General features: G+C 46.8%; 2 protein-coding genes across 2 annotated transcripts in view; both read left to right on the top strand.

Annotated features, from left to right (window-relative positions):
* JADE2 (jade family PHD finger 2) overlaps window positions 1-25390 on the top strand; it is a 444935-nt gene that overhangs the window by 297535 nt on the left and 122010 nt on the right. The gene's annotated exons all lie outside the window — the stretch shown is intronic.
* Window positions 13341-21190, top strand: UBE2B (ubiquitin conjugating enzyme E2 B). The gene is made up of 6 exons (XM_061351998.1): window positions 13341-13507; window positions 16424-16504; window positions 17221-17246; window positions 18238-18327; window positions 19756-19844; window positions 20623-21190. The coding sequence occupies exons 1-6, from the start codon at window positions 13464-13466 to the stop codon at window positions 20749-20751; spliced, it is 459 nt and encodes a 152-aa protein (XP_061207982.1). The 5' UTR covers window positions 13341-13463; the 3' UTR covers window positions 20752-21190.

Consider the following 25390-nt stretch of genomic DNA (forward strand, 5'->3'; position numbering starts at 1 on the left):
CATATTTGTCAAGCAGGGGTGCTTCCAGCAGACTAGAGCTGCCTGTCAAGTGAAACCGTGTATGCTGGCAGCTGAGTACAATAGGTACCTGTGCATCCAGATCACTCCTGGTCCTCTTTTTTATGATGGGATAGTGAGTTGTGTTTTTTTGTTTTTGTAATTAAAGGGTGAGCAGATGGTGAGAACTTGAAGAGCTGCATCCATTAAATTAATGTTGAGAATGTCTCTACATTATAATTTAATATAATGGGATTTTCCTTCAGTGAAGTAAAACTACAGTGTAGTACTTGGGAATGTTTACTATAGGAGAAGCTTCACTGGTGAAAGATTTCACTGACTCACGCTGTGACTCGCTGCCAAAAGGGTGTTTCTTCATGCCAGTATATTTCACATGCCACCTTAGAGTGAACCTTTTTTCAACTACACACCTCCAGATTTATGTAACACCAAAGGGGACAATGGAATCTGACTGCCTGTGTTATAAACGAGTAGATAGTAACAAGGAGGAGCTGGCTGGGCTGCTATTGAGAATGGTGTACCATGAGGGGCTGAGTTTGACATGATTTCAGAGGTGTATTTAAGGCAGACAATCAGATCAAACATTGAGGCTGGTAAAAACTCAGTGTTTTGTCAGTTCCAGGAATTAAGATGCTACTTGTTGGATGACAATTCCATAAGTAGAGAGAACAAACTTTCTTATTTCTCTTGAGACAAGAGTTTTAGTGACACTGGTTAAGACACAAGAAGAAAACCCAACAGCAGTGGCATGACTTTTATAAGCAGTGGTGGACACTGGTAGGTTTTCCTACATCTCAGAAAATATTTATGCTCAACTGTAAATATTTGAGTGAAACTCGACGAAGCCACATTTTGGGAATCCTGTGTTTTATTCCTGGAATGGTTTTGAATGGTGGAAAGTTACAGCAAATGCTTTGTGCTGGTGATTCTGTACCCCAGCAAGCTCCAGCTGTAGATGCATAATACTGGTCTCCCACGCAGCTCCACCATGGCTGCAATCATACATTGTCTCTTGCATACAAAGGCTATTCCTCTAATAATCAGACACTGGGATAGGGATGAAATCATTATGGAAAATAGTACTAGAAAGAACACAAAGGCTCACAGTGAGCCCAAATGTCTCTGCTGCAAGCCTTCCATCTAAATTACAACACAGATTAACCTGCTTCAATGGCTACAGAGTGAGAAAACTAAAGGGATGAGCACACACACCATAGAAAGTTTAAACTGCTCTTCCCTCCATTGTAATCTGTAAAATCACTCTTACAGTGTGTGGGAATAACTGGGAGGTCACAGAGGATTATGTGGGCATTTATGTTTCATTCTGGCTTAAGCGCGTTCAACTCCAGTGATAGCAACCAAATTGTTTCCGTCTTCAGTAATGCTGCACTTGCTGCTAGGGCTGAATGCAGGAATAACAAGTTTATTAACTGCACATTTATCTCGCACTGAGATCTCAGGTTTTCAAATTTCAGCCTTCAGCTACTGAAACATCATGTCAGAAGTGCTGAAGCTTCTGTGGAGTTGAAGAATAGGATGTTAATAGTGTAAGAGTAGAACAAAGCAGAACGTTGCTGCAGTGGCAGCCAGGGAACCTGACACGTAGTGCTTAAGTCTTCACCTACCACTGCATGAGATAAAACCTATCACTCCCTTGTCCCTGTTTCCCATTTTCTTCCCTCTACTTCTTGTATAACCTGTTGCAAAAGGAATGGCTCCTGCACTGGCTGTTTCCCACTTCTCTATTTTAACTGTTAGCTTGTCCTTCCTCCCCTTCAAAAGGTGGGGACTTCTGGTTTGGAGAAACAGCCACACAGCTGAAGTAAAGCCCATGGTGCTACTGAGCAGTTTCTCCTTTGGCATCATATGCTCTTCAGACTGCAGCAGAGTCCATCCTAGGAGGTAATTAGCAGCTGTATTTAAGTGACTCAGGGTAAGATTTGAGCTGTGCGTTTTGAGAGGCTGTTTGTGTATCTGATGTAATTTTGTCTCATCACAGTCTGCCTGAGCTTTCTGTGCAACAAAACAAAGGAGAGAGTTAACCAATGAGTCCAAAATACTTACACTAGGAAAATAACTATTTTGTTTTAACAGCTGCTGAGACTTTTTCTCCATTGAGCCTAAAGAGCAGAGGTTTTAGAAGTCCAGCTTTTACTGTCAGTAACACCCTACAGCCACCAAGAAAGGAAATCCATTTGAAGCACTTCAGAGTAATGCTTGATGTAAGTAAGGTGCTTTTGTCTAACACAGTCTCTGAAAGGCAGTCTTTTCCTTGGAAAATGCACTTCTGCAGTTAAGCAACTGCTCCAGGTTTCTTAAACATTTATCCACGTGTGCAATAAAATACTTATTTTAATACTAATCCCTCTACACAAAAGAATTAAAACCAGATAGAAACTGATGTGACAGAGCAGAACTTAGAGCTGTGCATAACCTGTGGCATCTGGACATTTCTGCATTGGGAAGTTATATCTTTTTTTACTCATGGAAGCAACTTCTTTTTCCAGAGTTCTTCCAACAGGGAGGTTCCTGCTTGTGTTGGGATTTCCTCTTTCCATGGTGTTATATTTGCTGACTCTGCAGCATGGCAGGAGGCATACAGCATATAGACACGTAATTCCTCATTTTCCATGGGGGAAGCGTGGAGCAGCAGAGATCAGTTGATTTTCTGACCACCCTTCTAAATCCTGATAGTTATTTGTATCTGAACACTCTCTTATGGCAAAAGCAGCAAACTGTAATACCAACTCCAGAATAGCATTTTCCATTCAGTAGCTCTCAGTGGGCTTTGCAAAGTCACTGTCACCTCACAGATGAGGAGTCTGACGTGTTCAGCAGTGAGATTATTTACCCAAGACCATTTTAGCCAGCAGCACAACAAGGCAGGAACATGATCTAGAGAGCTCGAGGCTTGTGTCAAATCCAGTTGGCCATTTCAAATGGAAAATGTTTTATTATTTATGCCTGGAGGATTTGCTCTGCCTTTCACACCTTTTGGGGTGGGTTTTGAGCCTTATAGGTGCTGTTTCTCTTTCTGGGATGTTCAAGGTATGCTCTTTCATCTCTTGAGCCAGGATGCAGTAAATGCAATCTGCATTTCTGAGCTCTAGCCCTGAGCCAATCTGAGCTTTTCCTGGATTTGGAGACTTTAAGTCCCCATTTCCCTACTTAGCCTGAGGCCTCAAAATACATTTTTAGATAGGATTATATGGGAAAAAGCATTAGGAGAGGAAGGGATTTTAAAAATAGCCTAGCGTCTAAATCTCAGTGTAATCTCTTCCAACTGTCCCAGCATTTGAGCACAGGACAGGGGGCTGGTATCAGTAAAGGGGAGCCCTGTGTAGGATGCACACTTCACAAATAATAATGAATTGAAAAGTGTTTGTTACACTCGGGTGATGTCACTAAAGGTTTATCTATAGTAAATCTGCTTTCTTCAGTGGGGCTTTTTCACACCCACACCTGATAACCCATTAGGCAGCTGTGACAGTAGCTGTCAGTCAGGCTGCATTAATCCTGCCACAGCAGGGGCACAGCTCCCACATTACCAGTCTGGCAGCAAGTCACCAGCCAGAGCAAGAGCAGGAAGGCTGCCACTATCCCGAGGCTTCAGTTTAATAACCAATGCAAGACTAAATAGGAAGAAATTAAGTTGTGCCCAAGCTGTCCAATTTGATGGTGTGACTTTCTGTTTGGTGTTATCCAAACCTCTGTTCGTATTTTATGTAGTTTAATTGCTAAATAAGTAGTTACCATTCTATAAAGCCACATAATAAATATTTTAAACTTCCACATAAGAATAGTGCTCTTTATTTCCTACCATTTATTTTGTTAACATTCCAGGCTTTTCATAGCTTTCTAGTCCTTTGATGGTTCTACTATCTCACTTAGGGTGTCTGTATGTTTTTCCTAGCAATGTCAGTGACCACCTGTAAAATGCAACAGAGGAGAGCTCATGGAAAATCGTAAATATGGGACAATAAACAGGACGAGATATTGCAATAGTAAGTGGAATTTGCTTCCTAATTCCTATGATAAAAAGGCTTCTCAACCTCACCACTCATGAACTCCTCCAGTTTCTTTATTAGCTTTTCTGCTCAGCAGGATTCTTCAGCTACTTTACAGACACCTTGCAGTACCAGATGGTGCAGTGATCAAGCAGAAATTGCTTCTCCCCCAAAACACAGGCTGGACAAGAGAGCCCCAGCAAGGCTTTCCCACTAGCCCCAGTAACACAGCTTCCATGTAACCCAAACTCCCACCAGTTCCAGTTAGACGTGTGGAGCAGTGGTTCAGGTCGCCTCCACTAGGTATTTGTCTAATTCTGTCTCTTTTACTGCCTCTGCAGGTGATCTATCCTTAGTTCACCCCTGTGAACACCAGCAGTCAAGGTACTGACTGGTCTCTTCAATCACCCTGTAGTAACTCACTACTAATGAGTGACTGGTCATTGTGCTGCAGAGCATCATCAGTCAGGCTGGTAACAGAAAACAGCAAAGGTAATCATCAAATACCTGTTAATTTCCTGTTAGGTTTTTAATTGGAATTTCTCTTCTCTAATAGATCTTCTTCCCAGAAAGGCACGTTTGCATCTTTTCCCTAATCATACACGATTGTGCAGATTCTTTGTATGTTACCTATGTATACTAATCCCATGGTATTAATTCATAATACAGTCAGTGAATTTAGACAGGGATATTGCAGAAATGTAACTAAAACATGACTACAATATGACAGCTATGCAATTACTACCCTTTTTTCTTCAGACACTGACCAGGCCAAAATCACTGTAGGGGGTTCAGTTTGTAAGGCCAAGCTTGTGGTTCCACATCCTGGATGAAGCAGCCACCCTTTTCCCTGTGCCCCCCTCACTCTTCCCTTCCCAGGCTACTGTCTCAGTGGTGCCACTGCATCTTAGTGAGGCTGTTGCGCAGGCAGATGATCAGAGTTCAAAATAACCATCTTGTGGGTTATTTTAGTCTGTATCAAATCCTTGCCCAGGTTCACTGCACAACCCCACATGCAATTACGCCAGCACAGCTCAGGGAAAGATGTGGGATCAGAAACAAACAACATGACTTTGGGCTGCACAGGGCAGAGCTGCTGCCAAAGGAAACATTAGTGGAGCTGTACCGAATGTTTGCTTGGAAACAGTTTTAAAGTGAAGTTTCAGAACACTGGCAGATGAAACATGTTTAGTTGGTGGGATAAAAGGCTGCAGCCAAAATTAAGTCTGGCTTCTAATTATACAGAGTAAACAGATACAAAATTAGGCTCTGTGAAGTCTAAATAGGTAATTTCACAGTTAATATTTAACTACTGGATATTTAACAATAAAAAGCATTAAATGGTTTTAAATCCTCATGCCTGGCATGCTGCTCACCAAGCTAGAGCCTGCAATCGCTGTTCAGGAGTAAAGGGGCAATGGTGACCATGAACTCCAGCATCTCCTCACCCAGTGTGAACACACACCAAAAATGGCTTTTGCCTAAAATGTCCCTTCTCACTTTTTCACGTTATTTCCATTGATGATGCTGGGGATGGGATGTCCATGATGATGATGGGGATGGGAAGCAGAGGTTCTTGAGAACCATACCCTGTAGAAATCTATTGTTTAATGTTCAGTACACAGGAATAATGTCTTTTGTTCAAACCGTACGTAATGTTTTTCATCTGGCAGCTGTTTTCCCTGTAAATGATAAAACATTAAAACCTGAACTAAAAATAATCGTGTTTGCTGTTCCAGTTCAGGAAATTTCTGTCAGCCAAGTTTTGCTGTTGTTTTTTACTGACTGTTATTCAACTCAGCAAGTGCTGACTCTACAATCAGAGCTGGTTTCATACAACTTTCATTTACTGTCTTTTGGTTTTGGAAACAATGATAAAACATCAGCTGGAACACTCAGCCCAGGGTTTTCTTATCATGCCTGGAATAAACCAGCAGATGATCATCTGCAAGAGAAGATAATTCCCTAGTAATGCACAGACCCCAAAAGATGTTCCATATTCCCTAGCTGGAAGATCCTTTAGCAAGCTTCTAAGTTTTTGATGCTGGTGTCTAAAACCAGCTGTAAAATAACAAGCACCATTAGATGGGAAAAGCAGGAAACTATCAACATGAGGATGTCTCTGAGGATGCTCCTGCACCCTTTTTCCCTTATGCTGGAAATGCTTCTCCCTCAAAATCAACATTCACTTTTCCACTGCAGTGGTGCTGATTAGATACAAGCCCATGAGCTCATCCAGCATGAGTGTGTTGTAAGAACAATTTTATCCTGCAATAAATACTTAATACTTTAAGTTCTTGCTTTTCCAAATCCTGGGCCATTCTCACAGGCATTAAACCAAGCCCTTTTCATCTTTCAGTAATTCTACATCTTTGTTATTCCCTGTGCTTGGAAGGAGAGTTTAATCTTGTTTCTTCTGAGAATTTGGATTTCAGCTCCGGTGAGAATTTGACAGCAAAAAAAATATATTAAAGAATATTTTCTCTTAAAATTATATGCCAACATCTAAAGTAAATCTCTTCTTTAACAACTCAGAGAGCCAAGTACCTCCTTGTTAGTTCCAAGGATAATGCCAGTTGTGTACATTACAGAGCTTGTCAGCAAAGATCACAAAGAGAGTTTCAAGGTCTTTGCAGCAGGAAATACCAACACTACATCTGTATACGGCACACCGTAGATACAGCACTCATGTTCCTGCTCTGGGATTTCCGAGGGTGAAGGCAGACCCGGAGCCTGTAGAATAATCCTTGTTGGGAGTGTGTGCAGTGCTGAGATCTGTCCGGAGCGATGAGAAATCCCCTGGTTTCAGAAGGCTCCACAGCCTCACCTGCTGGCTGCTGCGCTCCCCACAGCACCGAGGGCATGAAGAGAAAGCCCTTCAAAACAGTGCTTAATGCAGCATCGCGCCGTGATGCCCTCTTTGTGTCATAAAGAAAACCGGTAAACGTTTTCCAGAAGTATTATACAAAGTGCTCTGTGGAGGTTCTTGTAGAAATGTGGCCAAGGTGATCGTGCAGCAAGTTAAAACTAGGCATTGCATTTCCTAAGCTGCCATAACCCACTGACCTCTCTTTGTACATTAGGTAATAACCTTTACCTGCTGTTTGCTTTACTCAGCCTCTGTCTGAAGTTTTCACTGATCACTGGGTGATTTCTCCTTGCTCTGGAAAGGGCCACAATCCAGTGCTTTTCCATTATAATTTATCCCTCTTGAGGAGCAGGCTCAGCACAGTGAACACTTGGCCACTGGCTCTGAATCCACTCTTGTGTAGGAGAACATACAATTAATGTTTTGTGAGAGCTCATATAGAGCTGTAGGGATGTACAGGCTTTTGGGGATATATTCAGGCTCCTCTGAATATCTCCACTGCACACACAAATTGAGGACAGTTTACCAGTGTGTGCATAGTTATGAATTTATATCTGTTCATATCATTGGGTTATTTGTAATTCCCATCATTGGGTTATTAGGAAGCTTTTTATCTAGTAGCATTTGGTGTCTGTTCTCGCATGCTCTCATAGTTTTCTGTCATTGCACCTCCTTCAGTAACATCTGGGATGTCTGGATCTTGTTCTGTTGCTCTGTAACCTAGTTCATGAGTTTTGGCTCATCTTGCTGAATTGGTGCAGCAGGTGACTGGAAGGTGAGTTGTTATTTTAGCTCCCAGTTCTAGGGTAGGTAAGGGCCCCAGAGTCTTATCTAAATTATACTGGAGAACATATTCCCTTTAGGAGCACTCCACTGACTGAGGACTGTCCCAAAATACTCCTCTCATTTGTTAGGGGTTATGAATGGACTATCAAGGTAGCTGTAGCAGCTATATAGCAACTCAGACCTTTTTCACCTCCCTTGCTGCCCCCTTCTCTCTACAGCCAACAATCCACCCCTGTATCTTTATTTCCAGTTTGCATTTGTGTGAGCTGCCCTACCCCTCTGTGGATGTCATTCACATACAGACAGAGCCTCAGGTGCTTACAGTCATGCAGTTTTTGAGTGTGGAATAGGAAACACTGCCTGTCTGTGGAGTTTGTTAAAATAAAGGGCTCAGGTGTGAAAGGCAGGATCCCTACCCCAATAAAACATTCTTCCACAAGCAGGTTAGAAATGTGATTTTAGAGTTTAATTATTGCCTGGTTGGGGTGATGTGAAGTATTTCCTGAGAATTTCTGCTTCTCTTCAATGGCTGTTCAATGAAAACCAGGAGCTTCTAACCTAAACAAGTCAATCAGGTGTCTGAAATAGATGGAGTAATGCCTCTTTAAATGCATAGGAAGACATTGTGTCATGTCCTTGTTCTGAAAGAACATTTTCTGTCCCTCCATTTCCACTTTGCTTCCAGCTACCACAGCTGGGTGATGGTGGCCACTTCTGCAGTGGGTCCTTTATAATGTCCCTTTATGTGTCTGTCTGTGATTCATCTTTAGAGAAACCTAAAAGAAACCCAGATAAACACACTCAGACAAAATAAATCCTCCTGGAAGTTCTTAACATGTTTGTGACAGGATTTTGAAGGGTTACAAAGACTTCTGAGGAATGAGAGTAGCCAAAAGGATAACTGCTTTCCCTTTCTTCTCTCATGCATGTCAAAGCTCCATTTGGTTTTGAGTATTAAACTTAATTGTCATAACTTAGCACCTGAAAATGCATCTGTAAATGAGTCAACCCATTGTCAGCAAAACCATTGACTTTGGAGAGTTAAATGCATTTCCCACTGCAAGTGTCAGAGATATGGAAAGATATAAGAGAACCAGAGAAGGAAGGAACACACTCTCTCCAATGATGTAATTCAGCTGCAGGAGGGAAGCTTGGCCCCTGGTCTTTCCTCTTCCCCGTCCCCCACAGCTGAATGAGATCCTTCATTTCCCTGCAGCAACTGGGAATTCTCTATTGCCAGGGAAAGAATGAGTCAGAAAAGCTGCTGCTGGTGACAGCTTCACTGGCCTTTGCTCAACAGAGGCTTCACCACTTGTGTTGCAGTGTTTGGGTTGTTAATCGTTGTTATAAGTGCCTGGTATCACCACTACCATTCTGGCTTGTAAAAGAGCTTTTTGCTTGCCATTTATTTTAAGACTTTCTGAACAAGCTCTCTTTGTGGGAGACATTTTAGGTATGCTCTTAAAAATGAAATAGAGCAAGCTAGTAAAAATGAAAATGCATCTCAATTAGATTATTCTTCCTCCATCTGCTCTCTCAGATCTTTTGATGACAGGAAATTGCCTATTGGATTTTTGATTTTGCTTAATGGAAATGGCAAAACCTAAATCCATTCCCATTCCTCCTGACATCAGGAGAAAGGAGGTTTGATGGCTGAAGAGAACTCTTTTTTTCAAAGCCATTAGTGTCTGCTACTGCCTCTCAGTGAATGCGGTAATTGTAGCATCAGTGAATTTAAATTAACTGAAATACTTACAAAACTGCAGCCTGGCACTGACACTCCTGAACCTCCCTTCTGAAATCCCCACTTCTTTAATTAGCCATTTCTGGTGTGCCTCATTCTTCATACTTGGAATTATACCCAGCAAACTCCTCACATGAGTTAGGGCAACAGATTGCAACTGCATGGGGTTTCTAAAGGTAATGAGCTGGAGAAAACTTTTCCTTGCATTTTAGGATGCTGGACTTCAGGAATTCAAACTCTTCCATCCAAAGGAGTGCTATTTTCAAAACTGAAATGAATCCAATCCACTTCTGGATTTCTCCCTGTGCTTCCTCTCAGAGGATGGATAAAAGCAGGTCCTTCCCGCTGACTCATTCTGCTCTATAAACTGGATTTGAGGTTTGAGAATAAAGGCATTAGCCTGCCTTGTTAAAAAGCTATTTACCTGTGAGCTTACAGTTCAGCATTGCCAGAATAACTACTGCAGTGTGCTGCTGTTGTGATTAGTAAGAATAATGGTAAACATACCTCACAGCATGAATGAGAGCATAGAGGCAGGAATTATCACTCTCTGCAATCGCAAACCTCCTCAGCAGAATTCTCTAATGGTAGGTGGAAATACGAGAGTTTTATAAAATAGAGAATAAAATCTGTAGTGGGAATTAATTACATGCTTGGAAAAGCTTCCAAGTTGCTGTGTTGTCCGGTCCTTCTCCTGCCATCTCATCTCTTTGAATCACTTTTGGCCTGCCCTGCTGCTGACAGGCAGGGTATGGTGTAGGAATCTGTCTCTCTTCCACTCCTCACCCACATTAAGCAGTTGCTAATTGTATCGGGACATTCATGACTTTGGGAAATGAGGGCACTGTGTGCCTCAGAGAGGCAAGTCTGGAGCTGCTGGAAGGGTTTTATCAGTCCATGCTTCCATGCCTTGAGAACTTTGGAGGCAAACAGAACCTGCTTCTTATTAAACAGTTTCAGGCACGGGTTTGGTGGGGTTTATTTTTATTCCTTCCTTTGTTACACACCATGCTCTTCCCTGAGAATAATTTATTAACACAAAGTAGAATTACTAAACATTGTGATTTTGGTCTTGCTTAAATATTAGCTATCCCAGGTGAGGTTTATACAGATTATGTGGTTACACGATGGTACTGGGCTCCTGAACTGGAGTTAGAAGACCCACACAGGGGAAATATATATGGTTGTTTTGCTGTGTGGGGGGTGGCACCTGTAATTCAGCTGATAGAGGAGAAGCAGTCTTCTGCACGTGAATCTCTGCACACAATGCAACCGTAGCAAAGGAAAATACTCCTGGAAAAACTAAATTAAAATGGTGACGTATAATGTGCCTAATACAAGGTCAAAGATACCGTTAGGTTCTGGTTCCAGATTCAGGGAAAGCAGAGCAAGGTTTATCTCTAAATACAGCACTGTTATTGTATAAACCAAACAGACAACTCATACTCATCTCTATGGCAGTCTATGTTATTGCCAGGTAGCCTGTGCCCATCTGCCCTGCAGGCATTTTCCATCCTGTTCCCATCAAAACTGGCCAGCAGTGCTGGCACTGGGCCCCTGTGGTCACTGGTGACAAGGGTTGGCTGAAGAGCTCCTAAGGAGCAGGGCAAGAAAAGTTTGTGTCAGAAGGGAGCTTAAAGCTCCTCCAGCTCCAGCCCCTGCCATGGGCAGGGACCCCTTCCACTGGAGCAGCTTGCTCCAAGCCCCTGTGTCCAACCTGGCCTTGAGCACTGCCAGGGATGGGGCAGCCACAGCTTCTCTGGGCACCCTGTGCCAGCGCCTCAGCACCCTCACAGGGAAGAGCTTCTGCCTAAGAGCTCAGCTCAGTCTCCCCTCGGGCAGGTTCAAGCCATTCCCCTTGGCCTGGCCCTACAGGCCCTTGTCCGAAGCTCCTCTCCAACTTGCCTGTAGCCCCGTTAGGCGTTGAAAGCTGCTCTAAGGTCTCCCCTTAAGGACCCTTCCCTTCTCCAAGCCCACCTTCAAACCCATGTCATTTAGAATGAAAACAGCAAACACGGCCCCACCTTCCTGAAAAAAACGTGTGACCGGCGCGGCCGGGCGGGCTCCGGGCGTCTGCGTTATCGCACCGGGCCGCGAACGGTTAATGGTGCTTTGGAAAACAGCCCCGCCTAAGGCGCGCCGGGCTCGGGGGCTGCGGAGGGGCAGCCCCCAAGATCCGGTGCTCCGTGCGGCCAGCGCTGCGCAGCGGGCCCGGCGCGGCTCCGCAGGACAAAGCGGGCCGGGCACCGGGGCCATGCTCAGCCCCGCACCGGGAGCCCCACTTCCGCCTGGTCCGCTAGGCCCTACTGCCATGGCAACGGGCGGGGCAGGGGCGCGGTGACGTCAGACGCACGGGTGGGCGGGGCTCCGATTCGCTTCGAAAGGGCGCTCCCCGGTGGCGATCCCGGGTCGTGGCTGTGTCCGTTCTGACCTCGGTAGCGGAGCCTTTGGGTCCGGGGAGCAAGGCCTCAGGTAGCGGAGGGCGTTCAGCAGCGCCGGGCCGGTGGAAGGGAAGCTGCTGCCCCCGGAGGCGGAGCCGCCGTGTCCCTGCGCAGGTGTCTGCAGAAATGAATGAACACGTACATAAAGTGAGGGAATTAATGTGGATTCCTGACGATTCCTGAAGCAGGGGGGTCAGGGGCTCGGGAAGGTGGGGTTGGAGTCGGGGTACATGGAAGTTACACCCTGAGTATGCTGTGGGGGTTCAGAGGCTGCTTCCAACTGTGTGGGTTAAATCAGCTCCTGAATTCTCTTACTGTGGCTCCACTTACATGTGCCTATATAGAACCTAAGGATGCAGTCATTTATTTCCACACGACCTTGTGGATTATCTTTGATCCCGAGTGCTTTGGGAAGAAGGATCCTGTCCTTAGGAGCATCATAGCAGAGTTTACCTCTCCCACTCCCATCGTGTGCTCCTCAGTGGCTGCTGCAATGAATGACAACAAACCCCATTTCTAACAGGTGACTTGGCCTATTCATTTCCCTGATTTTGGAATCCTGGCTCTCCCTTCCAAGGTGTTCACTCCCCCACTCAGTCTGGGGTCATCTACAAACCAGGGTGCACTTGATGCCATAATCCAGATGCCTTGAACAGTGTTGGGCCCAGCTTTGATCCCTGGGGACCGCATGTGTGATGGGAGCATCAGTGGGATGTAAATGAAAACACGTGTATGATGGGAGGAGGAAGATCCAGAAGAGAGGATCATTTCGTGGCAACCATTCCTCCCTAGTGTGGGGAATGGTGTTTCAGTGTGAGGGAATGAGTTTCTAATTGCCCAGCCTCTTGGAATAGCTTGGTCCCTGCAGGATCAGGCGTGATTGTGTGTTCCTGCCCTCGTATCTCACTGAGGTGGGACACAGGAGCGTTGAGAGCCCAAGTCCTCGCGGCAGATCCCGACCTGTTTTGAGGCACCACTTCCAAGCAGTGCCCTCTGGTCAGGGGCTATCCCAGTAACCCGGCTGCAGCCCGTGCTTGGCACAGACTTCATCCGGCAGCAGTGAGACAAGCTTTGTGCTATATTAAACCCCAGCACACGGATTGCCGGCGGCAAGAGGATGAAGACGACGTTTATTTCTGTCCCTTCATTATGAGTCCCGTGGGGTTTTGACCTCCTTAAAATCGTCTCGGAGAGAAGCAAGGAGACACGTGGAATCGCGTCCAAATCTCCACCGAGGAATCAGGCCATGGCTTCAGAGAGACCTGCCCCGTCTGCGGCGATAATGGGGCTGAAAACGGTGCATTGCTTCCCGCTAACGAGCTGCACCCGGCAGCCTCCCATAGGGACACCGTCCTGGAGCCGAGCGCAGCCGCTCCTCCTCTCAGCGCGGAGGTAGCGCCTCCCCTCGAGCCGCGGTGGGCCGGCCCGGCTCCGGTTCCACTTCCCCCCCCCCCCCCCGCCGCCGCGATATGGGCCGGCCCAGCGGCACTTCCCGGCCCGCCCCCCGCGAAGGGAGCCGCCATTGCGGGTTGTTTGTGCGGCCGGCGGAGGGAGGCGGCGCCGCGGCCGCGGACTCGGACTCGTTCCCCGCGGCCATCATGTCTACCCCGGCGCGGCGGAGGCTGATGCGCGACTTCAAGAGGTGAGCGGGACCCCGGTGCCATTGGCCGGGGCCAGGGCCAGGGCCAGCGCCGTCCTGCTTGCTGGCCCGAGTCCCTTCCCCGCACCGCCGGGGCTTCCCCGGTCGTCCCCGCGGGCAGCGGCACAGCGAGGAGCCGCAGCCGCAGCGCTGTGTCCCGGACCGCCCGTCCGGCCTGGCTCCTTCGTGCTGAGGCCGGGGGCTGGCACCGAGCCCCCGTCCTCCCCGGGCCCACCCTCCGCGGCGGGGCAGGGGCGCGGTGCGGGCCGGCCGCTGGGCCCGTTCCCCGCAGGGAAGCGGCCCCCGGGTACGGGCAGGGGGGTCCGGCCGGGCAGGGCCGGCTTTGTTCGCGTTGGGCTCCGCGGTGCCGACGGCTGGGGGCGTCTGAGGATAAAAGTTGAACGGCGCCTTCAGAACAAGGGCAGGCGGCCCTGAGCGGGGCTCTCGGGGTACCCCCATAGGGCCCGGCGGTGCGGAGGTGGGCGCCGTGCTCCTTGCAGCCGCCTCCTCGCACAGGGGGCCCGGTGCTGGGCCCGGGTTTGTGCGGGGCCCGGGCAGGGCTGAGGGGTTATTGGAGGCCTGTTGGGTTGAAGCCTCCCCGAAAGTAGGTATTTGGGGCGGGCAGCTGGAAACGAAGCACGAAGACGTGGTAAACACATCATTTGGTGCAAAACAAACACCCTTTAATGTGTTTATGCGCATGCTATATCGTCTGAAGCTTCAAGTTGGGAGGAATCGGGTCTAATATATACAGGCTGCTAAAGAAGCAGTTATTAGTTGTGCTCTTTTAAGTGTTAATGACCCAACCACAGACTCTGGGCTAATTAATTCCCAGCCTGACATGTAAACACATGTAGAGCGTGTGGGGAAAGGTTGGGGGGGTTCTCCTGTATCTGTACAGCATGGTGTACTGCACCGGGCCACCCGGTTGTTGGAGGTGAGTCAGCTTTGATATCACATCTTTTTTTAGCATAGCTGTTATACCAGCACCTGAAAATACATGGGTAAACAGTTGACATGTGTTGTGGTTGCTTCATGGGATTGCAGGCAGAGCCCCAGTGATGGAGCTTTGAGTTGTGGACCTACAAGAAGTTGGATGCTTTGGGGATGTGGGGCCTTCACCTTGGGTCTGGGTGTCGGTGTTTGCTGAGCGGGTGTTGCTGGGCTCCTGCTCAGCCCAAACCAGGATGTTCATCTGGTTGAGTGTGTTATGTTACACCGATGACGTGAACAGGGATTTTGTGCCAGGGCCAGGGACTAAGTCGCTTCACGAGATTGCAATCAGATGTGGGGGGGGATGAGTTTATGATTTTGGCAGGATTGGTTTAATCTTGCAATTGAGGGTGTGGAGGAGACTGCAGCTGTGGAGAGCCCAGCCCAGTAACCAGAGCAAATCAAAGTGACTTAGTGAATATCTGACAGCTTCGATCCCCCAGAGCTTATGCAACTTCTTCATGTCAGGGTTTTGTGACTCCTCTCTTCCCTACCGTAAGCTGTGTATTGGTTCAGCCTCGTGTTACTTGTGCTTCATGCTGAAAAGCAAACCGTGTGAAGTCTGCTGCGCTTTGTTAGATGTAAACTTCTTTTGCATGCTGTGCTTGTCAGGAGCAGTGAAGAGATAAGAGTTCAACAAGTTTTATATCCCCTCTAACTTATTTGACTAAACCTACAGCAAAATCCATTACCTTTTTTACCATCATTGTTATTGCTGCTAATAGGGGGCCACAAATACTGCGTTTTCCCGAGCTGTTAAAGGTTTCCGAGCACTTTTTGGATCTTAACTCCCCATTTCCAGCCCTGGCCACAGCCTTTCTGCAGTTAGCCCTTCTGACAGCAGGGTGCACATGAGCTTTTCACTCGGGCTGAAACCCAAAGCCGTCCCTCAGATGTGTTTGTCAGGCTGAAGGCTTAGGCATTGCTGTTGGCAGGCAGCCTGGCTGTCAGGGAGGAAGAAGTCCCGTTCCTGCTCTCCCGGACCAAAATAGAAGGGGATTTATGCTGTTGGGACTGAGCTGTCCGAACTGTGTGTGCTTGGGGAGCCAGGATGTAAACACGGTGCTTAGATGGCATCTGAGCACAAACAGAGCGAGCCTTGCTTCTGGCTGTCACCACAGGGCAATGCCATTGCTTGGTGTCCACATCACATCCAGTTTTATCACAGTGCAAGTGCAGGACACCAGCATCAGCCCTGGATAAACCTGCACGTACACACTGATGTGAAGAGTTTGTCCCTTGGCCTGCAGGGCTGTTGGTGGTGCTGGTTCATAAGCGTACTACAGCCAAGCTCAGGTTAATGCTCCACAGTGGCTGTTGGAGCAAGGGCAGCCACTGTTTTCTATGTCCTCATCTGACTCAAGAGGAGCTGTCACTGAAGTCAAATTGCTCCATGGTTGGGGCTTGCTGGTTTGCACCATTCAGGGTCCTTGGTGTGCAGAAGGATCTGGATCCTATGCCTGTTGCGATGCATATTTCAGTGTGGCTTGCAGTAAATAGTGTGCTTCTCCCTAGTCCAGGGATTAAGGAGCTAAGAAGAATTTTAAAAGCTTCCATGGTTACTTCAGAGATAAACACATCATTGAGCTGGTGAGAGGGAGCTGGACACAAGTTTTCCCTTTGGAAGCAGTCAGCTTGCTGGTCCAAACAGCCTTATGTAGTACTGTAAATTCCAGCTCTGCGTGATGCTTTAATATTGCTTTGCTCCCTGCACACTTAACCTGTTGGGCTGTTGTAACATATTGGTGTATGTGTGTTGTAGGCTTGTCTTTTGGAGTGTTCATCATCTGCATGCGATGCTTTGTGTATTTTCTGATTTGGAATGAGAACGTATGTATTAAATCTGCATATTACTGTTCAGTTGTACTTGCAGGTGGAAGTATTTCGTTTATATAGAGCTTGTCATTCTGTATTTGTCATTCTTAGATTGCAAGAAGACCCTCCTGTGGGTGTCAGTGGTGCACCGTCTGAGAATAACATAATGCAATGGAATGCAGTTATATTTGGGTAAGAGCTTTTGATGACTCTAAAATTCTGTCTCAAAGGGCTGAAAGTACCAAACCCTGGAGGTTGTTTTTATGGTTCTTCACCTCTTTTATGTACATAAAGCCAGCAAACTTAATAAAATGACCGAGTGTGCTGCTGTGGTAAGAATCTGGCTTTGAGGGTATCACAGGATGTGTAAGAAAGAAAAATGTAGAATGTTTTCATCTTGTTCTGTTGACTTGCACATGGGTTAATAAATAGGTTAAGCTGTGTAGGAGGTGGGTTATGACAAAGCAGGATTCCTTTCTAAAGTACATAAGAACCGCCTGTTGTCAGCCATTAAATCCAGATGTGTTAGCAGGGATTGGATTGATTCCCAGGAGAAGGAGGAACAGGTTCTGTCTGGGAAGTTACATTGCATCCTGCAAAATGGGAATGGCCTTAGTATCCTTTCATGAAAACTAATGTTTTCTAGTAATTTCCTCATTAATTCCATCTAATGATGTAATGACATATGTATTGCTGGGGATGACAGAGGTACTCGCACATTGACTATGGGAAAGTGTCTTAGACACCACACAGTGCTCAGAGGTTGCCTCTGGATACTTTTCTAAATGTTCAAATCACTGCCTCTACCTATATGTTGGGGAGGATGAGGAAGATGGACATTGACTGTTGTTCTTTAGAAGCTGGTAATGATCATTTTGTAACCGGAGTTTATGTTTTAAACCTTTCAGGCCAGAAGGGACACCTTTCGAAGATGGTAAGCTGCTGTCTTCTGTATCCCTGTCATTCTTATAAATATGGCCAGTATTAACAAGTAAGAGATGTTATCTGTATATGGAACTAAGCAAGTGAAGGAGTAAGGCCTCACGGGTTATACAGATACGTATTTTGCTGTAAGTAGTGTCTTGCCGTAGTGGTTGCTGTTTAGTTAGCTGCAAAGCAATGCTTGTATTGAGACCTGTTTGTACATATACAGCAGAGCTTTTAGGGGGGGAAGCTGGTCTGCTGCTGCCAGATGTGTTTTCCATAACCAGGCTCAACAAGAGCTTCTCTGCTTCATCTTGGTGGCATGTTTGATTCGTCTCTGTTCTCCTAATGAAGAACAGGTGAAGAACCTTGAGCTGTTCTGAGTATAGCACTCAGTGAGGGGGAGGCAGTACTCAACTGGTACATAAACATGAAAGTTGGTGTGTAATGAACCTCCCTTAGGCACATGAGGAATAATGAGTCTAATAATTATAGTATTATTGCAGTAATTGGCAGCAGATGGGGTTGTCTCTGTGTTGGGTTGGAGGAGTTACAGTAAATTACTCACTGATCCATAATAGAGGTTTTCAGTGAATCAGTCGTGAGCTCCAAAGGCTGAGATTGCTGATGATGAAATTCCAGCGTTTCTTTGCTGGCACCACGGTGCCTTCTTAATGAAACACCTTAAAGTCACCAAAATCCATGCAAGCAGCATGTTCGGTCACGGAAGAAGGGGAGGGATAATTGCTATTGGATGTAGCTGCCTTTGCCATGTGTGCAGGGAGGCCCCCAGCTGCTGCTGAGTTTATGACTATCACTAAGTTGTAGTTCCATAGTTCCATCATCCCTTGAAACACATGGAAAGAAACCAGATTCTGTTGTTTGTTTCTATAATGGTTAGGAGGAATATTGATCATGGAGCACAGAACTTACGCTGTGTGTGTTCCTGGCAGTGTTCTTTTGTTGCTAGTTACCCGATTGTATTTCTGTTTGTATTTCAGGTACTTTTAAACTAGTAATAGAATTCTCAGAAGAATATCCCAACAAGCCTCCAACTGTTAGGTTTTTGTCAAAAATGTTCCATCCAAACGGTGAGTAAATACCTTTTATTTTGCCATAAGACTCATTAAATACTGTGGTGTGGTCGTGTAGTCCATGGAGCACCTGAATGCTTTAACAGCTCTCCGTTTCTCCTCACTGCCACCTCCCAAATGGATGGCTAGGACAGGATGAAGAATTAAGAGTTATGATGCTGTTAAGCAGCAGCTATCTGTCTCTTTCTAATCAATATTTAGCCACGGTAGCAAAGCCTGTGAGCATTTGGTTGGCTTAAAGAGGCAATTCTGGCTGCAGGTTCCTGCCCCTTCCATTAAACAGCCATCATGTATGTGCAGCCACATCATGAATCAGGGCAGGGCACTGATGCAGCCAGATGTCATTTATTTCTGTCAGCTGAGATTTCAACCAAGTCCATGCCTTCACTTGCTTCACTGTGCCAGCCAGTACTAGCACAGGGGAGAATGTGGGAGACCCATCTAACCTGGCCTTGAGCACTGCCAGGGATGGGGCAGCCACAGCTTCTCTGGGCACCCTGTGCCAGCGCCTCAGCACCCTCACAGGGAAGAGCTTCTGCCTAAGAGCTCAGCTCAGTCTCCCCTCGGGCAGGTTCAAGCCATTCCCCTTGGCCTGTCCCCACAGGCCCTTGTCCCAAGCCCCTCTCCAGGTTTCCTGCAGCCCCTTTAGGCACTGGAGCTGCTCTAAGGTCTCCCCTTCAGGAGCCTTCTCTTCTCCAGGCTGCCCCAGCCCAGCTCTCTCAGCCTGGCTCCAGAGCAGAGCTGCTCCAGCCCTCGCAGCATCTCCATGGCCTCCTATGGCCTCGTTCCAGCAGCTCCACATCCCTCTTGTGCTGTTGCCCCAGAGCTGGATCAGGGCTGCAGGAGGGGTCTCCCCAGAGCACAGCAGAGGGGGAGAATCCCCTCCCTCAGCTGCTGCTCACGCTCTGGGGGTGCAGCCCAGGATACAATTGCTTTTCCCAGCTGGAAGTACTTTGCTGGGTCATATTGAGCTTAATGACCAACACAGAAGTGGGTTTTCAGGCACACTCCTGTATTGTCTGCCTTGGAGTGTCTCTTAGAGTATGTGGTAAGAGGGTGAGAACTGCCACTGTTCAGTGCATGATGGCTGCAGTAAGCACATTGCTGCTCTTTGGGAGGCCTTTTCTCTGCAGCGCAGACCAGTCACACAAGAGGAGCATGAAACCAAGTCTGCCAGTTCCCATGCTAATGCCACGATCTTTAGACCTTCCTTTCCTCAGAAGTGTTCTGTTACTTCCAGTAATTCATCTCCTTCAACACACAAGGTGTCAAGCTACAGAAGGTTGTGACACAATTGCTGTCCTCTTCCCTAAAGCATCAATTTAAGCACAGTCTGAATTGGAACAATAGGTCTGCCTTGAACAGTGTGTAATGAACAACCTGTAACATAACTGTTTCTAAATGACACCTCTGTTGTACTTGCAGTGTATGCGGATGGTAGCATATGTTTAGATATTCTTCAGAATCGCTGGAGTCCAACATATGATGTTTCATCTATTTTGACTTCAATTCAGGTAACTTTGCATGTTTGAGCAAATAGTTCTGTTGTTGTTAGCATCTCTTCCAGACTGCACACACAGCTCAGTGGTGGGGCTAGCCAGGAATCTGCCTCAAGGGGGACTTCAGATACTTTGAGCTCAGCAGTAGCTTCTTAGTTGAGATAGAAAAGTTGAGGTGCCAACCTATGTAATTATTAATTTTGAGCTACACATTTGCCAGAATAATTTTTTTGCAGGAAAAAGTGATTTGGATTTCTTTTAACTGTTTTTAGTCAAGGCAGGACATCACATGTACAGACTTGCTTAGTGTTTGAAACACTGAGCTTTATCGTGGAGCCCTGTCCCATAAAGTCCTCAAGGAGGCAGTGCTGAAACGTGATTTACTTGGACTGGCCTGGCACAGCAGAAAGGTGTATTTCCTTATCTCCTCTGTGTTTGGTTTTATTTTTCTCCAGTGAGGTTTTGTAGGAGGCATCTAAAGTCCCTATTTAGTCCTGAATGACAATAGCAGTATAATTACCAAATAACCACTTAGCATCCTACTGCTCTCTGGCACAAATGACCACATATCCGTTAGGTTTATGAACCTGGAAGTGTTAATGCTTATGCAGTGTTTCATTTGAGGTTCAGTAACGTAATTACAAGTGCCTAACCATGAGTTCACCTTGGGTGTTTTTTCACTTGGGCTCTTCTGAGCCGTGTCTGCCCCCTGAAACATGTAGCATTTGAGAGCTGTGAATCTGTATTTGAAATGTCTCAGTTTGTCTCATGTTTTGTTTTCCCCTTTTCACAGTCTCTGCTTGATGAACCTAACCCCAACAGCCCAGCAAACAGCCAGGCAGCACAACTCTACCAGGAGAACAAACGGGAATATGAGAAAAGAGTTTCAGCTATCGTGGAACAAAGTTGGAATGATTCGTAACGGCCGCTTTGTTCCTCTCCCTCCTCGTAATCATGCACCGTTTAACTCTCAATAGAAAGGCCACCACAGATTTCAAGTGCCACAGTTCTAAGAATTCCCATCAAAACTCATTTTGCAACCAAAATCTAAGCCCTCCAGTTTAGGAAACTTTCGAGCTTGTGTATCTTGATTAACGTCCTTTTTATTGCATGGTCTGAACTAAGTTATTGCTGCATAAATTTGTAATATATCCTGTTTGTATTTTTTTTTCCAAGTGTATACTGTTGGTGTGGAGTTTTCATGACAGAATATACACATTTTGTAAATCTGTACTTTTTCAAATATTGAATGCCTTATTTTTGCATTCTTTAGATTTTTAAATTGGAGAAAAGCACTTAACGAAGTTTTTATATATAACTATTTCATGTACAACTGTTAAATACATAACCTTAGTGCAAGACCTTCTGCTCTCGCTCTCTATCTCTTCCAAAGGGCTCCTTTTCAGTCCACTCCATGCCTGATACCACTTTACAGAAGGTTAATCCACGATGTAGCTGTCTCCACTGGATGTCTGCTTCTGCACCAGAGCTTAACTTGATTCTGTGCATCCTCAGTTGTATGAGGAAAAGGAATTGGTAGCTGCCAGCTTATAGATAAGGAAATAGATGGAACTATTCTGCTCAAAGTCACACATTAAAGCAGTGCCAGAGGCACCTTGATGGCCAGGTTTGATGCTAATGTGTTCTAATAGCTTTTATTTTCCAGGGAGGTTGTATTTTGCTAAGTTGTAAAATGTTGTCATTTAAATCTGTCCCATATTCATGTCCTGATACTGTAGTATAGCTTTAAATGCCTTCTAATAATTAAAGAGGTGCCCCATTAGATTCCCTTAGGGATAGGGATAAATGAATCACCACCGGAAAAAAACAGGCCTGCAGGTTTAATGCAGTGATTCTTCAGAACGTGGCTGTGTACCCACATAGCCAGGTCTTGTGTCTGTATCAGAGCTTCCACATACTCTGAATTGCCATTTTAAAAAGGTTTGGGGTTGGTTTTGGAAGTGTCACTCTGGTAATTCCTTACTGTGTTCTGTAATCCAGGCTGGATTCTATAATAAAGAATTAGGCCTTATTCCCTCTGTCATCATTCCAACCAGCATTACACGTGTATCAAACCCCCAGATCCCACACCAAAATACAGCTCAGCGCTGCCTGAAAAGCAGTGGGAGTTTTATTTCAGCTGGAAGAGGAAACGATGCTGATTTGCAATAGTCATTACTAAAAGTCAGTGTCTGTTAATGCAGTGAACAGGAATATCAATTTATACCCTGCACCTGCTTGGGAAGTTGGTTTATAATTCATAGGAACAGCACTGTTAACTTTAGAAACAGCCACCAGAATACTCATCAAACCAGTCTGTTTAGTAGCCTGTGGAGGAAACCAAAGAACTGGTGGTGTGCGGAGCCTCAGAAGCATCAATGCAAAGGGCTGTGAACCTTGGTAAGGCAGTTTGTGTTCCTTGAGCTGCTGAACTGGTGTTTAAAAACTCTCTCATCTACATCTAATTATTAACAGGGACCCCAGAGGATCCAATCTGCCTGTTGGCTGTGGTGAAATTACAGCACCACCAGCAAAGCTGTTGCATGCCTTAAAGCAGTGGCAGTGCAGATTCTTGTTTAGAAATAGAATGGGGGAAAGCTCCTTCAGAACTGGGCTCAACTTTGAAGTTTGGGGGTGTTTTTGCATTTTGCCTCCTGTTGCAGTGTGTTTGTTCCTTTGATACGTGCATGAGACCAGATTTGCCAGTCATTAGAGTCTACGTTGATGTGATTACCAGCGGATGTAGCCTGGCTGTACGTGGATGATGCTCAGAACATGTTTCTGTGTACCTGAGGTGGAGGCAGTGAATGTCTGAGGACTGGAACTGGGGCAGGAGGTGCAGTCAGTGATCAGTGCTGCCAGCTCAGGGCACCAGGACCCACCATACCCAGGCCCATGAGTGTGTTTGGAGGAGTTGGAGCGTTCTCTGTTGCACAGGCGGGTTGGAGCCTGCAGTTAGGAGTTAAGGTGGGAAGTGTCCTGCTGCCCACGGAGGAAGGCAAGGACTGTATTCCCAGTGTACAGTGAGGAGGGATGTGCCCGTGTTTGACCATGTTAATGCTGTGTGATAGATGTGAACATCAGCATGCTGAGAATCCAGGGTTTGATGATGCCCATAGAGGAATTGGCATCTCTTGAGGGGGGAGTCCTGCAGCGTCCCATAGAGACCTGCAAGGGGTGGAAAACAGCGGTGCCTTCTGCAAGCCCTCCCAGAGCATACATTGGAAGTAATGACAGCACAGATTAAAGTCATAGCTTGCCGGTAGAAGCAGCGCGCTTGCCCGGCACAGGGGAGGCAGTTCACCGCTCATCCACGGCTCGGCTGCCCGCTCATGCCGGCCTGGAGCGCCCCGCTGGGCTCCGGCTGCTGATGCTCGGGGCTGGCTCCACTTCCCCGCGCTCCTTCCCCTTCGGGTCCGCTCAGGCGGAGCCCACCGGGGCCCGGACCCTTCCCGTGTGCGGCCCCGCTGGCGGCAGCAGAAGGCCCGGGCCGGAGGAGCGAGGCGGTGCCGCGCAGGCGCGCAGGGACCCGGTGCCCCGGCCCCTTGGTGCCTTAGCGCCCGCAGCGCTGGTTCGGCCCCCGGGTGCGAGGGTCCCGGAGCCGCCCGTAGGTGAAAGCAGGGGGAAGGAGCGTGCGTGAGGGGCAGCTCTAATGGAGGCGCTGCTGCTGCCCTCTTCGTGCTGGGGAGAGCAGGAGCCCGCATGGGGAAGGCTGTCAGGGTGCCCAGAGAAGCTGTGGCTGCCCCATCCCTGGCAGTGCTCAAGGCCAGGTTGGACACAGGGGCTTGGAGCAAGCTGCTCCAGTGGAAGGGGTCCCTGCCCGTGGCAGGGGTTGGAGCTGGGTGAGCTTTAAGGTCCCTTCCAACCCAGTCCTTGAGTCCATTAAATACAAGGGCAAGTTCAAGTCAGGGCAGCTCCCAGGCTCCCGGTGCGGCCCCGGTAAGCGCGGTGGTGCAGTTAACGTCTGCAGTAGTGCGCTGGGGTGCTTGATGTTGTAGTTAATTAATCAGGACCGCAGTGCACTGAGCTTGCGGGATGGGGGTAATTAAGGGAGGACTGATGGGTATGCGGATTTTGGGCTTGCAGCCGCTCACGGGGGGTTGACTCGTTGATATTCAACAGTTCCGAATCACTTCTTTTCAATGGGATCCCCCGAAGGTCTGAACTCGCTTTGGAGCCATCCTTAAATTACTCATCCCTGTGCTTGTGTGCAGACAGAGGCATCCGGTTTCGTGGAGCTCCAGGGGAAGCCGGTGGCAGGGCTATGAACAGGAGCCCTTCCTGGGGATTCCCAAGCCCACATTCCAAGCACAAGGATGCCTTCCCCTTAGTTTATCATGCTACCGTTCTTCCTTAAGAAGCATCAAACACTGCGCTGCTGCTGCTGCTTTCCTCAGATCTCTGTTCCCTGAAGATACCTCATCCCAGCACAGTCCCAAGCCACAAGCACGGGGCTCAGATCCTCACCAATGTGATTATCTCCCCGTCGGGATTCCTCACCGCCCTGCAGACAAATGTGTGTGATTGCAGACTCGAGGCCTTAGGCTGTGAGAAGTGAGGCAATCACAGCTTGAGGTGGTCTGGCTGTAGCTCTTTGTGGGAGGTTTTGTGTTAACAGTCCATGAATTCAGTGTGTCAAACAAACACAGCTTTAAACAGTCAGGGATTAGGGGGTCCCGCATGGAAAATTCATAGGAATGAAGGCAGATTCCCTCATCCCTACAGCAACATTCAGTTCCACGTCAAATAGGGAGGATAACTTAGATAGATAGATAGATAGATAGATAGATAGATAGATAGATAGATAGATAGATAGAAAGAAAGAAGATGGATGGATAGATAGAAGATAGATAGATAGATAGTAGATAGAAGATGGATAGATAGAAGATGTATAGAAAGATAGATAGATAGATAGATAGAAGATGGGTGGATAGATAGAAGATTGATAGAAAGATAGATAGATAATAGCAGATAGAAGATGGATAGATAAATAGAAGATAGAAGAACGATAGAAGATACATAGATGAATAGATACATAGATAGAAGATGGATAGATAGAAGATGGATGGATAGATAATAGTAGATAGAAGATGGATAGATAGAAGATAGATAAATACAAGATAGAAGAATGATAGAAGATACATAGATGAATAGATACATAGAAGATGGATAGATAGTAGATAGAAGATAGAAGATGGATGGATAGATAGATAGACAATAGTAGATAGAAGATGGATAGCTAGATAATAGTAGATAGATAGATAGAGCGATCCTTTGTGCTTGGCATGTCAAGGTTCCATGAGAAGAGCTGTTGATGTGTACAGACATGCCTGAGGAGAGGCAGAGCTGGCCGGCCGCCCCACCTGATGCTTCTGTTTGAGCGTTTTACTGCTTGTGGAAGCTGTCCCAGGCAGAGGCTAACCCGTGTTTGTTTAGAGCTGTGCTGCTGGAAGAGGAAAGGTGCCACCAGCAGGGAATCTGCTGGGAGGTGGGAGTTGGCAGCGCCGTCTCCTCCACCTCTCCTCTTGATGGGGCTCCACAGTGCCAGGAAGAAGGAGTTT

This window comes from Neopsephotus bourkii, unplaced genomic scaffold, assembly GCF_033783945.1.
Source record: "Neopsephotus bourkii isolate Nb327-2 ecotype Australia unplaced genomic scaffold, CSIRO-AGI_Nbou_v1 NB_620, whole genome shotgun sequence".
Taxonomy (NCBI): domain Eukaryota; kingdom Metazoa; phylum Chordata; class Aves; order Psittaciformes; family Psittacidae; genus Neopsephotus; species Neopsephotus bourkii.